The 15,214-nt window shown below is 45.5% G+C and overlaps 1 protein-coding gene across 1 annotated transcript in view; it reads left to right on the top strand.

Moving 5' to 3' along the window:
* Nucleotides 1–15,214, top strand: part of LOC135217317 (midasin-like) — a 236,269-nt gene that overhangs the window by 23,575 nt on the left and 197,480 nt on the right. Inside the window, 3 exon segments of the mRNA XM_064253103.1 lie at nucleotides 8,285–8,574; nucleotides 8,689–9,099; nucleotides 12,815–13,055. Of these exon segments, the coding sequence (XP_064109173.1) occupies nucleotides 8,285–8,574; nucleotides 8,689–9,099; nucleotides 12,815–13,055 (942 nt within the window).

Genomic DNA, 15,214 nt, shown 5'->3' with positions numbered 1-15,214 from the left:
GCGTGAAGACTTTTTCGCTTTTTCTTTTACTTGTGTCTATTTGCAAGTATAAAAGTAAGTATGTGTCTGCTTTTGTTTTCATTTGTAATGGAAATAGTACAACAAGAGCTGGAGAAACCCCCTCACCCCCCCATTTACCGCAGATTATGCATAGGTATTGGGGGCCGTAAGTGTGGGGCTTTCCGCTCTTCTGTGGAGGTTGATCTTGTGATTTTTGTGCTCGGTGTAGAGGTGTAGAGGGCGTGAATGCTCTCGCACTGAGACATGTGATACATGTATTTTTTGGTCGGAGGCGCAGTGGGAGCGCTATGGGGGGAGGAAGAAGCCGCGGAAGCCAGCTAAGGAGTCGGAGGAGCACTCTCCGGCTACACCCTTGATAACTGACATGTCTTCCTCCTTTCTCCCTCCATTTTAGCTCCCTCGTATGGCTCCTTCCCCTTCGGGGGAAGTTTCTCGCTCCCTCTCCTCCCTCGATCAGTCGAGCGTAGAGGAGGGGCCGAGATACCCAGACATCCAGTTGTACTTGGGGTCCTCTGTTCGCTCGGACTGGGAACTGTCCCCCCCCACTAATCTACCCGACTTTTCCTTCCTCAGACTTGCTGACCACGGCCGACGATCTCGGTAGGGCCTGGTACTCGCTGGGGCTGCAAGGGACACTGACGGTCCAGGGGCTGCTGAGTCATCTGGCGAGAGGGACCATGCCGGTAACGGATGGGCCGACCACCACGACTACTACGACGGTGTCCACGCTGGGCTACACTGCTCCGCCTCACCTGGTATACACGCAGCACGTAGCCACGGTGACCCCGACAGCCGCTGTGCAGGCTCCGCTGCCGGAGGTTTCCTTGCCCGCTGCTACGCCGCCATCTGGGTTTCCCTCTCCTGCTGCAGTGGCGGACTTCCGGTGTCCCAAGAGCTCTCCGCTAGACCTGCCTCCTGTGCAGAGGATGCTGCCAGTTCCTGCCCCACCTCCTGTTCCTGATTTTGTTGCCGCTCCAGCCCTGGTACCAGTTCCTGCCGCTGTCGTTCCTGCCTGTGGTGTTGCTGCTCCCACCCCAGGTCCTTCCGGACAGGTGCAGTCGGGCCCTTTTGCTTCGGCAACTGCCCCGGCTCCGTCCTGGATGTAAGACCTGACGGTGGTGCTGAGGAAGGTGACGAAGAGGAAGGGGAAGAGGAGGAAGGTGTCGTCTTCATCGTTGTCGTCTGCCGCCGCTTCCCCTTCAACTACTAAGGCCTCAAAGCCGAAGAAGAAGAAGGCTGCCTCGTGGGACGGTTGGGGCTTCTGTCGGTCCTCCTGTTCCTTCGGGAACGGGGCCCGTCTCTCCTTCTGCAAAGGAGAAGAAGACGGGGACCGGAGGAGTGTCGGCTAACACCGGCACCTCCTCACCTGGCGCCAGAGGTTCTGCCTCGACGCCAGGTACCGTCTCGGCCTCTCGTTCGCGAGAGTCACCAAGTGTATGGTCACCTGCGGGTGACTGGACAGCCAAGACCCAGGCATCCAAGTTCTTTTGGCGCCAGGAGCCATGCACGGGGCGGAAGACTGGCAAGCGACCCTCACCAGACCAGCGATCGCTCTCGCGGCGACACGACGGTCCCAGACCGCTCGCGGGCTGAGGCGAGGAACGGTCCCCTCAGTCGCTTGAACCAGCCTCGGCTTGACGCGCCATGACGATAGACCTCGGTCCCACTGCGACAGCGGACTCTGCAGGTCCCCTGACCGCCGCTCCTACCGGGACCGGGTGGAGAGGGGGACCAGCAGCAGCTCTTCTGACGCTTGGGACCATCGCTGCTGTTTTTGGTCCAGCCGCTCGACCAGGCCTGCAGACCGATCGCCACCGCGGGTTGGCAATCGCCTGCAGCCCCCTCAGAGCCGGTGTGCGCATGGGGAGCATCAGGTCTGCCTCTCCAATCCCTTCAACTTCCCCGGGCTTTACCGGGAAGAGCGAGGCGATCCCGCCACGACGCCCTACGAACCTGGCACGGTCCTCGGACCAACCAGATCGTATGCGCAAGTGGTAGGAGGAGACCAGGAGGGGTCTGTCGTGGTTCCTCCTGTGGAAGGAGGAGGGTCTCGGGAGGCATTTGGAAGGGCTTGACGGTCCGTCTCCAGAGGATGCAGTCACTCCCGAGATCCAAAGGTCGTTCGCGGAGGTAATTGCGCTGATTCGTCAGCACAACGACCTCGGAGAAGGATCGCCGCTCCCACCTACCGAACCCACATCAGGCTTGGAGGCATTCTGGGGACCTAAGAAGGAACCCAGGACGGCGGTGGGTCTGCCGCAATCAGCCTTGGCTGACAGCGTACTAAGCCATGTGGACGCTCTCATCTCCGGACAGGAGGGTTTGCTTTGGTCCGGTGGGTCTGCTAAGCTCCTTCCTCCACCTCTACTGCTACAGAGGCGCTTTTATGTGCCTTCAGACGACCCTCTGCCGCCCAAACAGGTTAACCCGGAGCTGGCCAGGCTAACTCCGGGGGTGTCTGCCGCAGCTCCTGTCGGAGAACCTCTGGTTCTCGCAGCAGGAGGCACTTGCCTTGGAGTCTACCGCAATGGCAGCATTCCAAGCAGTCTCATGGCTCGACCTGTGGTCCCTCACAGTGTCAAAAACCGCGGCCTCCTTAGGGAACATCACTCCTGAAGGGGACCCGTCTTTCGTGAGACTGTGCCAGTCTGGGGGTAGGGCTATCGCCTACCTGGCCCACCAGACGGCCAACCTGTGGGCCAACCTGGTTCTCTGGCGTAGAGACGCTGTTCTCACCCGAGTGACCAGGGCGGCCGGGCGTGAGGCGGCTCTGGGTCTTCGCAACGGACCGGTGCGGAGTTCCTCCTCTCTCTTCCCAGGAGGGATGGTGGACGCTCTGGTGGAAAGATGGCGCGCTGACGACAGTGACCGTTTAGTACACCAGGCAGTCTCAAATGCGTCTGGGCAGCCTCGAGCTACTGCGGCCAAGCCTAAGAGTTTGGTTAGTGCTTTCTCTGCGGCCAAGACGATCACATCATCGAAGCCCAAAGGAAAGACTGCCTTCAACTTCTTCAAGGAGCGACCATCACCAGCCCTCCTCCCAGCCCTCCTTCTCACGAGGGGGGCCGGGGAAGAAGTCGAAGAGAGGTGGGAAACGCTAGGGACGGCGTTCCCCCTCACCTGCTGCCGGAGGGGGGGGGGGTTGCCTGGCGAGCCATTGGGCAATATGGCAGCGCTACGGTGCGGAGACCTGGATAGTAAACGTCCTTCGGGAGGGATATCTACTACCCTTCGAGTCTCGGCCACCCCTCACCTCCAACCCGGTCCATCTGCAAACCTACGTTCCTGGCTCGACCAAGGAAGTGATGCTTCGGCAGGAAGTAGAAGCCTTGCTGAGCAAACGAGCTGTGAAGATCATTCAGGATCAGTCGCCAGGCTTCTACAGCCGCCTCTTCATAGTGGAGAAGTCTTCGGGGGCTGGCGCCTGGTGATAGATCTCTCTCCCTTGAACTGATTCGTTCGCCAGACTCGGTTCACGATGGAAAACGGGAGAACGACTTCATGCTTTCTGTGGATTTGAAGGACGCGTATTTCCAGATACCCGTCCATCAATCCTCCAGGAAGTACCTCCGCTTCATCCTCGACGGGACGGTGTACCAATTCAGGGCACTTTGTTTCGGTCTCTCAACTGCCCCACAGGTGTTCACGTGAGTGTTCATGCTGGTGTCGGCTTGGGCCTACTCGGTAGGGATACGTCTCTTGAGGTATCTCAACGATTCGTTAGTCCTGGTGAGCTCTCGCTCGCAGTTGCTGCAGGACAGAGATCGACCCTTGAATTCTGCCGCGATCTGAGAATCGTTGTGAATTATGAGAAGTCAGAGCTCGAGCCCAAGCAGAGGATGAAATACCTGGGTGTGCTGATCGACACGGCAGCAGGGCGAGTCTTCCCTGCAGATTTGCGGATCAGCAGGTTCAGGGAGGCAGTAAGACAGTTCCTGTCTCTACAGGAGCAACCAGCTCAGCAGTGGCAAGTCGTGATTGGCCACCTGTCGTCTCTCGAGAAGCTAGTCCCTCACGGGCATCTTCACCTGCGGTCTCTTCAGTGGAGACTAAAGGAGTGTTGGTCACAGGCAAGGGACCCTCCTTTCTTCCCCATGTCCCTCACGGAGGAGGTGAGGCAGGACCTAGCCTGGTGGCTGGACGACGGGAACCTTGTAAGAGGAGTGCTTCTTTGCACTCCCCCCCCCCCCCCCCCCTCGAAGATGCTGCTCTTCTCGGACGCATCGACTGAGGGATGGGGCGCACACCTGGAGGAGTTGCTGACTGCAGGTGTGTGGGACCATCGCGACAAGCACCTTCACATCAATGTCCTGGAGCTCAAGGCAGCGTTCCTTGCTCTCCAAGAGTTCTGGGACCGTCTGGTGGGACACTCGGTGGTGTTGATGTATGACAACACCACAGTAGTGGCGTACGTCAACAAGCAGGGTGGCCTAGGGTCCCTCCCGCTGCACTATTGACGTTGCAGGTGCACAAGTTGTCGGCTCGCTACATTCCAGGAAAGAGGAATGTGGTAGCCGACAAGCTCAGTCGTCGGGATCAGGTGATAGGAACCGAATGGTCCCTTCATCCAGACGTGGCGGAAAGGCTCTTCAACCTGTGGGGGCGCCCAGTCGTGGATCTGTTCGCTACCCGGCACAACAGAAAACTCCAGGTTTTCTATTCGATTGTGCCCGGACCCATGGGCAGCCGCAGAGGACGCTCTTCAGCAGCCGTGGGACAACCTCTTCGTCTACGCCTTTCCCCCCATTCTGTCTGATTTGCAAAGTGATCAGCAGGGCGCTGATCACTGCGAACCTTCGGATGATCCTGGTGGCGCCCAAACGACCCCAAGCCGTTTGGTATCCGGACCTGCTGGCTCTGCTTGCCGAAACGCCAAGAAAAATTCCCCCCTGGCACAACCTCCTGTGTGCCAGCCACACGTAGAACGGTACCACCGGTCCGTTGAGTCCCTGTCTTCACGGCTGGCTTCTATCCCCCATCTCTTGCGAGCGAGAGGCTTTTCTCGCAGCGAGAGAGATGGCCGGATACCTCAGACAGTCCTCTGCGGCTGTCTACCAGGGGAAGTGGTCCGTCTTCTGTGGTTGGTGTCGTGGATGGGGTCTCTCTCCTCTCAGAGCCTCTCTTCAGCAGGTAGTGGAATTCCTTGTCTTCCTTCGCCGAGAGAAGCTCCTCTCCGTCTCTGCAGTTAAGGGCTATAGAGCCGCCCTGGCCTTAGTCCTTAAACTGCGAGGTGTGGATATCTCCTCTTCTTTCGAGATCCCCCTCCTGATGAAGAGCTTCGAGAGGTCTTGCCCACCCAGTGAACTCAGGCCCCCGGGATGGGATGTGACTCTCGTCCTTAGGAGTTTGACTCACAGACCCTTTGAGCCACTCCGAGAGTCGTCAAACAGGGATCTGACCCTCAAGACCCTCTTTTTGCTAGCCCTGGCATCGGCGAAGAGAGTAGGGAAACTTCATGGTCTTTCCTTCAACATCACGCATTCCAGGGGATGGGGATCCGTGACGCTCAATTTCGTCCCGAACTTTGTAGCGAAGACTCAGAATCCTTTGGTTCCTGACGACTGGTTCGAGTACTTCACGATCCACTCTCTGAAATATTTCACCGATAATGATGCGGATGAGATGCTGCTTAGTCCTGTGAGGGCGCTACGGGGCGCTATCTGAAGAGAACTCGGCACCTCAGGCCTGAGTGTCGACGCCTCTTTGTTAGCACCAGGGTTACCAAGAAAGAAGTTTCCAAGAACACTTTCTTTCTGGCTGCGTGAGGTGATCAGGAGGACGTACGAGACAGCTGGCAGTGATGACACCCGTACCCTTTGTCCGAGAGCCCACAAAGTCAGAGGTATTGGTCCAACCCTTGCGTTCCGCAAGAACTTCTCCCTGGCGCAGGTCTGAAGGCAGGGGTTTTGGCCAACCAGACCACCTTCACTTCATTCTACTTTCGGGATATCACCCACAGGTCCTTGGACACTTTTTCCTTGGGACCCGTGGTGGCTGGCTGCTCAACAAGTTGTGTAGTCTACCCAGCACCCAAGTGGACAGAACAGCATCGCATCCTTGTGTGACTGCATGAATGGACGTGTGAAAGAGTGTGACTGGCTTCTTTATCCACCACTCCCCAACAAGGGGGGGAGTGGAAGCCAACAATAGACAAACCCATAACTTTACCTTGTCTCTTGAAGTAGGAACTAGTTCTTGCTTTTTGCTATTTATAAGAGGTACGCTTGCCTCTCTCTTATAATTTGGTCCAGCTGATCCTGCGGGCACACCCCGATCAGCTGGGGCAGAGGCTCGGATCCCTCCCTCTGCTCTTACGACCAGGGAGGGAATCCAAGGTAGGACGAACACCAGTCTGTTCATAAGACTCAGATTCCACCCACCAATAATTGAGTCTTCCTATTGTTAAAGAACCGGAGGTTTGTATTTCGTACCGGAACAAATAACAATTTGTCGAAAATTGTATTTTTCCTAACTATACAAACCTGAGGTCCTTTACATATAGTCCCACCTCATGCCACCCCTCACTGCATTTCCTGGGCCTCAAGCAAAGTGACTCCTCGCCTCACAGTCGAGTGTACTGCTAACTGCCGGACAAGTAGTTAACTACCGAACCCCCTTGTTCGAAGCTTACGACCAGTTCAGCTGCTGCTAAGTACCTTCCTATTGTTAAAGGGCCTCAGGTTTGTATAGTTAGGAAAAATACAATTTTCGACAAATTGTTATTTTATTGTAAAAATGTAATTTTTGTTATATCATGCCACATAAAAAAAAATTATATTTTAAAAATATTTGTAAGAACCTTGAAATTACTACATTATTGAACACTGGGTGTGTTGGTGTGAGAGTGAGAAAGAAACAATTTCAGGCCAGCTGAGAAATGAAGTAGTAAATTGTTGTGTACCATATCAAATAAATAATAATTTGGACAAACATCTGTAGCAGTTGTAAAATTACAATTTTTGTACATTCAACTTCCCTGTCAGATATATACTTAGCTATAGACTCCGTCGTTCAGCTAAGTATATATCTGCCAGGTAAGTATGTACAAAACTTTATTGTATCATGACAATATCATATTTGGAATGTTACGCCTAGGCTAGTCACTAAACTGGGCATAAGCCATTGTTGTACTGGTTTAAGTGTCTTCTTTACAGTAATACTTGAGTACCCATGTATAAGAAACTTCAAAATAACTTGTGATTGTGAGGACTACAAAGATTAGGAAATGGAGGGATATTTTTTTCTTGACTATGCCTCTAAAGATTAGGTTGCTTTGACATGCTAGAAAATTAGTACTTCATGGTTGTACATTTGTTTGGTTATTTTTTCATCCATTGCAGTTTAATAATGAGCTTCTGGCATCATGTTAGATTTAATGTTGGACAGACTCCAGTCTTTATAAGTTTGATACACCACTTCATGCCGTGAGACCATGTAATTAAGCACTCACAATGAGACCTTTGTCATATGTATTTCTAAAGTGTGAATTACCATATTTTATATATATGTATTTTTTAATATATATAATCCACTAAGATTTTGGTGTATGTTATGTAAGATGTTTTTAATTTCTTGGTTAAGTAATACATTTTTGAAATTACACCTGTGACAGTTACTATATAGGCCATTTGTTTAAATTTTTTTTTGGTTGTTATCCATATTAACTTTCTTACTTCATGCAAAGATATTAACACTTGTTTTGTGAAGGCTATTACATTATGCTGTCGAAGGAAATGGAAAAGCACTAACGTTTATAGTTTATTAGTTTACTTGCTGAAACAGATGCCTAAGGAAGTGCTATTGCAGTATACTGAAAGTACCACTGCCAGTATTTTTATTATAATATTTCTTTTCCATTGTTAAAATAACCTCATTCTTTTATTTTTTAAATCTAGTGCTGTATATGTTCAATTAGTCACTTTATATACATTTATAAGTAAACCCCTAATTCATGAATCAAATCTTAATTTCTTCAAAAATATTTTTCTTAGAAACTCCTCAATTATATAAGCAGTATCGTCCTACCAAACCAGTGAATCTTGCAGATTCACTTACAGGAAGTAATTGATACATAACTGAAGAATGGGGCATGGTCTTTGGAAGTGCTTCCTTACTTTTGGCTTTCAGATGATCATTAGTTGAACCTGGAGAACATTTTGAAAAAAAATTTAAGGCTCCTATGATAGGTTTGTATGAAAAACAAGTGTCATTATAAAAAAAATAGTTTTCAAGAAATGCAACACAATTCTTTTTGGTGTTCCAGGTGAGTGGGTGCTCCTTGATGAGATCAATTTAGCCAGTGCAGAAACTTTGGAGTGTTTGTCAGGTCTCTTGGAATCTGAATCTGGGTCCCTGATCCTTTTAGAGAGAGGTGATAATAAACCTGTGGAGAGGCATCCTGACTTTAGACTCTTTGCTTGCATGAATCCAGCCACAGATGTTGGTAAAAAAGAATTGCCAGCTGGTATTCGCAACAGGTTTACTGAATTTTTCATGGATGAATTAGAAGACAACTTGGATATTATGATACTGATTAATGATTATCTTGTTAAGGTAAGTTGTAATTTAAATATTTGTATTTAGATTCTGAAGTGTTTTAGTGTTTTATAATATTCACATGGTTTTTTTTTTGAGATTGTATTTCATCCACTTTTTTTCTCTTTGCAGTTAGGGCCATCAAGCAAGCAGATACAAGGAATTAAGGATTTTTATAAAAAAGTAAAGAAGAGGGCATCCACATCATTGACTGATGGAACTGGTCACAAACCTCACTTCAGCTTGCGAACCCTTTGTAGAGCTTTAGCTGTGGCTGCAAAGAATCCTTGTCTAAACTTTCGCCGATCTTTATATGAATCTTTTTGTTTATCATTCTTAACGCAACTTGATAGAACATCTCACCCTGCTGTGGTCTCTCTCATCATAACTCATGTCATGGGTATAGAACCCTCAGAAGCTGAATCTAGTAGGAAGAAAAAATTACCTTTGGATCCCATACCAGCACCAAACTCTGGCAAATGTATTGAAATTGAAGGATACTGGGTACCACAAGGGGATTGTGAGCCTGATTCTATGCAGAATGTGAGTATTAGATAACTTTGTTGGCTTTTTTATTATAAATTAGTTTACAAGGAGACTTTTCATTGCAATACGCTATCTTTCTAAATTCATTTATAGCTTTTTAGGTAATTACATTGCATCTGTTGTCCCTGCCCCATTTTTGGTTGTTCTGTGTGGGTTTTTTATCCAACTTACTCTTTTTATCTTTTTTATCAATGACAAACTTCTGGTTTACCGCTTCTCCCATTTATTATTTTGTATATGTTGCAACCCTTCAAATACCTACTCTCCAAGCCTACCAGTATTATTTGCATACAGTTTAGGTTTAAAGTTGTGGTGTTTTTATTTATTCCTTTTTTTTTTAGTCCAGTTTTTCTTTTTCTTTTTGCTGGTTAAGAATTTAACTTCCTATGATGAGATTATGAAGTTTAGACTAATAATGCTTTGAAAGATTCTCCAAACCCTTAGAACTATGAGTTGTGTCTGCCTTAGTATTACATTCATAACTGTGGTGCTTCATCTTTCATCTCCCTCCTTAATAAGATTGGATCAGTGATCATGTCTGGACCTCTTCTCAAACCTTCTCCTCTGTTCTCCAGTATTGCTGTCTGCTTCTGTGAGAGATTGATCTCTTTTAGATAGAGTGTTTTGTGGTGGTAGGTATCTGTTTCCTAATAGTAGCAGTTATGACTTAGACCATTGATGGATGGTCTCTAGTTTGTCACTTTTTCGTAAGTTGTACTTTAACAGAGTTGTACTTTCACATTCATAATTAATCCTGATCCCCTTTATTTGTCGAAGTCAACCACATTCACTGGACAGCAACACCAATATGCAGTAAATGTGCCTGGCTATTGAACTTCTCAGTTCCAGAGGTCCTTTATATCTCACACTGTAGGACTGTGGAACAGCCTCCCAGAGGAAGTTTTGTAATTGGGACTTCGGAAGTTCAAGCGAAAGTTCAATAAATTACTACGTAATACCCTAATACTACTATTCTCTTTGCATTTTAATACATTTTTATCAATTTATTTTAATTTATTGATTGATTTTTTGTTTTTTAATAAGTTTATTCTGTGTTTCCCTTTGCCTCTTTGGAACCTTGAATTTCAAGTTAGTGGCCCCTGTTGGCTTGTTCCATATGAATAGGTTTCATATTCTGAATAATAATAATAATAATAATACATAATAATGATAGCAATAATTAATAATAATAATAATAATAATAATAATAATAATAACAGTATCCCTCATTGATATCGCAACACCATGGGACACCAGAGTTGAAGAGAAAGAGAGGGAAAAGATGGATAAGTATCAAGACCTGAAAATAGAAATAAGAAGGATATGGGATATGCCAGAGGAAATTGTACCCACAATCATAAGAGCACTAGGCACGATCCCAAGATCCCTGAAAAGGAATCTAGATAAACTAGAGGCTGAAGTGATGGACTCCTAAGAAGGCAGGCTGCAACCCGGAACCCCACACTATAAATACCACCCAGTCAAATTGGAGGACTGTGATAGACCAAAAAAAAAAAAAAAAAAAAAAAAAAAAAAAATAACAATAAAAAATAATAATAAAAATGTGCCTTGGTCAACACACAAAAAGGAAAACAAAGTGACAAGGACTAAAGGGATAAAACTACCATATGGGAATAACATCAAACAAATAGATGAGACAGGATACAAATACCTGGGAATAATAGGAAGTGAGGATATTAAATACCAAGAGATGAAAGCCACAGTCTGGAAAAAATATATGCAGGACTTAAGGCAACACTCAATTCAAAACTCAACTTCAGAAATATGATGAAAGCCATAAACACATTGACAGTACTAATAATCAGATACAGCAGAGGAGAAGTGGAGTGGACAAAGGATGAACTCTGTAGCATATACCAGAAAACTAGGAAACACATGACAATACACAAAGCACTACACCCAAGAGCAATCACAGACAGACTATAAATAACACGAAAGGAAGGAGGGAGAGGACTACTAAGCATAGAGGACTGTGTCAACATCGAGAGCAGAGCAAAGACAAGTGTCTTAATGAGTGCATGGGAAGAAGGACTGATAAAAGTAGACGAAGACCCATAAACATACAGAGATAGAAAAATGGCAAGCAGAATGAGGAATGGCACAACAAACTAATTCATGGACAGATCAAAGAACTGGGCAGCGATGAAACATGGCAATGCCTACAGAGGAAAGAACTCAAGAAGGAAACAGAGGTAATGTTAACAGATAGATGAAAATAACATTTCACCCATATGCAATATGAAAAACGAGACCAGAAACCACATAGCAAGCGAATGTCCGGCACTTGCACAGAACCAGTACAAAATGAGGCATGATTCAGTAGCAAAAGCCCTCCACTGGAGCCTGTGCAAGTCACACCACCCAGCTTACAGTAGAAGTTAAATATGTGTTAGTTTGACCAGACCACTGAGCTGATTAACAGCTCTCCTAGGGCTGGCCCGAAGGATTAGATATTTTGATGTAGCTAGGAACCAATTGGTTACCTAGCAACGGGACCTACAGCTCATTGTGGGATCTGAACCACATTATGTTGAGAAATGAATTTCTGTCACTAGAAATAAATTCCTCTGTTTCTGTGTTGACCGAGCTGAGAATCAAACTTTGGACCACCGGATTGGTAGATGAGCGCGAAATTCACTCGTCCAACGAGGAACAGCTTACAGTAGAAAGTGGCATGAACACCAACCTGAGGGAGTGATAGAAAACGATGAGGCAAAGATCCTCTTGGATGGTATCAGAACAGATATGGTGATATGTTACCAATTGATCAAACGTGACTTTGATCAACAAAATCAAGAAGAAAGCGGCATAATTCCCCAAGGTTCGGTTAATTGCGGTTTTCAATTATAAGCACCCTGCCGAGGGGAGAGAACAGAACCTCCCCCAACAACCAGGGACTGCCTTAATCAAATATAGGCAAGTGTGCATATTGTTTTCATTGCCATGCTACCATTCCTACCACTTTCTGACAGCTACAGCCCAAATCTTGATCCCCTGATCTCCTTGGATTCATTTACCCATCTTTGTCCAGGAGCTCCCTCTTGCCTCATCAGGTCTGTTTTACCTTGCCAGAGTACTATCAGCAGCTCAGAGCATCTTCCATTCAAGTTGCTCCTCAGGCTGTTTTAAAGCTCGGCCCGTTACTTTAGCCAAAATGCGCTCCTCATAACCTCATGCTTTGTCACAGCTGGATCAGACAATAGAAAATGATAACTATTAAGAACCCAAAGAAACATATGCACTTACACCAATCTACTTGAGCCACCTGTTAATCTTCATCTTCAGTAGTTGAGTAGTGTATCTGTGTCTGAGATTTTCAGGCAACACAAGAACAGCTCATGTTAAAATGTTGGGTTTGTTGTGAAAATAAAAGTTCATTACATTGTCATATTTGAAAACCTCAGAATTGTTTTGAAAGTTTTGAATGTTCTTATATGAAGTATTTTAAGTAATTCTATTCTTACATAAATATGAAATATTTTATGTAATCTCATACTGTCAAGTAATCTACTAAAGGTTCATAGAAATCTTCATTTTATATGAGATATACTAGTAACTACTACACTTTACGTGCGAAGCTCATGTCAAATGCTGATTTTTTTTCTTATTTGAATATTAAAGTAATGTATTTGAAAGCCACTCATAGGTTTTGTCTTCTGCTCAAGAGTTTCTTTTTGTCTTGTTTTTGCAGTATATCATCACTGAAACAGTGAAGAAAAACCTTCATGATTTGGTACGTGTTGTTAGTATAGGTCGTTTCCCAGTTCTTCTCCAAGGTGAAACATCAGTAGGCAAGACATCATTAATCACTTACCTTGCTCGTCTTACTGGAAATAGATGTGTCCGTATCAACAATCATGAGCACACGGATTTGCAAGAGTATGTTGGTTCCTATGCACCTGATGAGAATGGGAAGCTTATCTTTAAAGAAGGTATGTCATAGTCTTAAAAGATTTTTTTCTTCAGTGTTTACAATATTGTTGGTAAAAATATGTAATATTTAAAAAAACTGTTCTGTAGCACAGTAACTAGACAAGGAAAATTTAATTGAAAAATGCAGTGACCTCATGTTGTTAGTGTTCAGTATTAATGTATCCCCTTAGTAGGTGCTGTTTACAGTTTGCTTTCCTTGACAAAATGTGGATAGCATTGAAGGTTCTTTTAACTCCCAGTAGCATTATGTACTGCTATGTAGTTTTCATGTGTTCACTTTGGGAGCTTCCCACTTACCTGTGCATGTTTAATCTTGCTAGAGACCAAGTATCACCTTTCTCTAATTTTGTCATGCTTCAGTGTTCCCTTCATATTTTAAGAACAAATCATTCGGTAGAGCTTCAAGTGAATCCACAAATACAATTCAGTGGTCTTGTTACACTTAGTAAAGGAAAGTTAGAAAAATGGAACAAGGCACTATTAAATTTTAGTTGCCACCATGACCTCCTTCAACTTCTCAACTTCGTAGACTTTTGAATGCACAAGTGGTCCCCACATAGGCAATAATACTAACAGAAGTAATTATGACAAGTGTATATGTAAACAACATTGTAAACAAATAATGAATTTAGTAATACTTGATGCACTGATAGGTTGACCATTAGTATGAAAATTATAGACTTGTCTGTGCTAGGTTGGTCAGTCTATAATTCCATTTACTTATGTTCTTTCCTTGTCACTTCCTGATTGATTTAATATGCCTCTTTTTCAGTGGCAAATTTGTTTTTTATTACAAGGATACATCCTTCAACACAAGCTTTTATTGCAATCACCAAACTTGATTTTGGCTGCCGTTTTTAATACAGTATCTCCTCCCAAGAAATTATTCTTGATAGTTTTTGCACTGTAACATGTCTCTCTGTACGTTATACATATAACTGAGGCCTATACAGTGGCACCTCAGTGTATCAGATTTTGTTACTTATTGGATGCATCAGATTCCAGAAAAATTAAAATATCTTATACATAACGAATAACCCAGAAAGTACAGTAGAGTAATGGAATAGTGAACCAAATGCACATGACCATCACCTTCCTGTATAAGCCTGAGTGGCCTGAGTCTGTCTTGCAGCATTTTTTATCTACCTTGTCAAGAATGTACTTTGTATGATGCAGTGTTGTTTTTGCAAGTAAAGTAAGTGTGGTTAGTAAGTGTATGTAGGTAGTACACTAGCGTCATATTAAAAAACACCTTGCACACTATGACATATCCCTCCCTCCCTCTCTCCCTCCCCGCCCCATCTCAGATATAGTCTTTTTATTAACTTTTGATTAATTCAGTATAACATGCCCTTTGCATGGTACGTATTTAGATTGGGTTTCTATCTCCTGATGAGATAGCGACTCGTATGACTGGCCATTGCTGCCTGTGTCTCCTAGAAGCCCTACACTTTGGAAGAGACAAACCCAGTCCAATTTCCATGTAAGAGACTCTTGACATTGGCACGAAGTGCACAGCCTGTCAGCTCCCCTGGCAAGCAAATCAATGAGCCTCCATCCACTGGCAGCAGTCCTCCTAGTACTACCCTCCTCCCTCCTCCCCTTCATCCTCCAATGCCTGCAAAGAGGACAAGGTGCAACCATTGGTGTCCGGGAATAGGCTTCGCTCGTGGATAATAATCCCCTAGTAACCGATGAGAATTCATTACTCCTCTTGCCTACACTCACCCTTTGTCTCCAGAATCAACTCACTCATCTTGAGAATGACCATCAGGCTGCTAGATATGTCGATGAAAAGGAATTTCTGAAGTACGACTCGGGGAAAAACATCTTCCAGTAACCTGCTGTTGAACTGCATTAGTGTTTGTTCATATACGAAACAAAGCCTTGTTCTTAACATTATGATAAATCTTCTAGCGCCAGCTGGAAACCAGTAAAATTCATAAAAAGTTGTGTATGCAAGGGACCACTGGCATCTGTGCTTGGTCACGAGTGATGTGGGCCCAACCCTTAAAGCAGTCTTCTTGCTGGACCTACCATCAGCAATAAGAGTGGGAGAACTTCATGGTCTGTCATATGATGTAAAACACACCAAAGATTGAAGGCTTTGGTTTTTTCATTTATTCCGGAATTTATTGCTAAGACACAGAATCCGCCA

This window comes from Macrobrachium nipponense, chromosome 7, assembly GCF_015104395.2.
Source record: "Macrobrachium nipponense isolate FS-2020 chromosome 7, ASM1510439v2, whole genome shotgun sequence".
Lineage (NCBI taxonomy): Eukaryota > Metazoa > Arthropoda > Malacostraca > Decapoda > Palaemonidae > Macrobrachium > Macrobrachium nipponense.
Note: the sequence above shows the minus strand (reverse complement) of the source record. Positions and strands in the feature narration are given on the sequence as shown.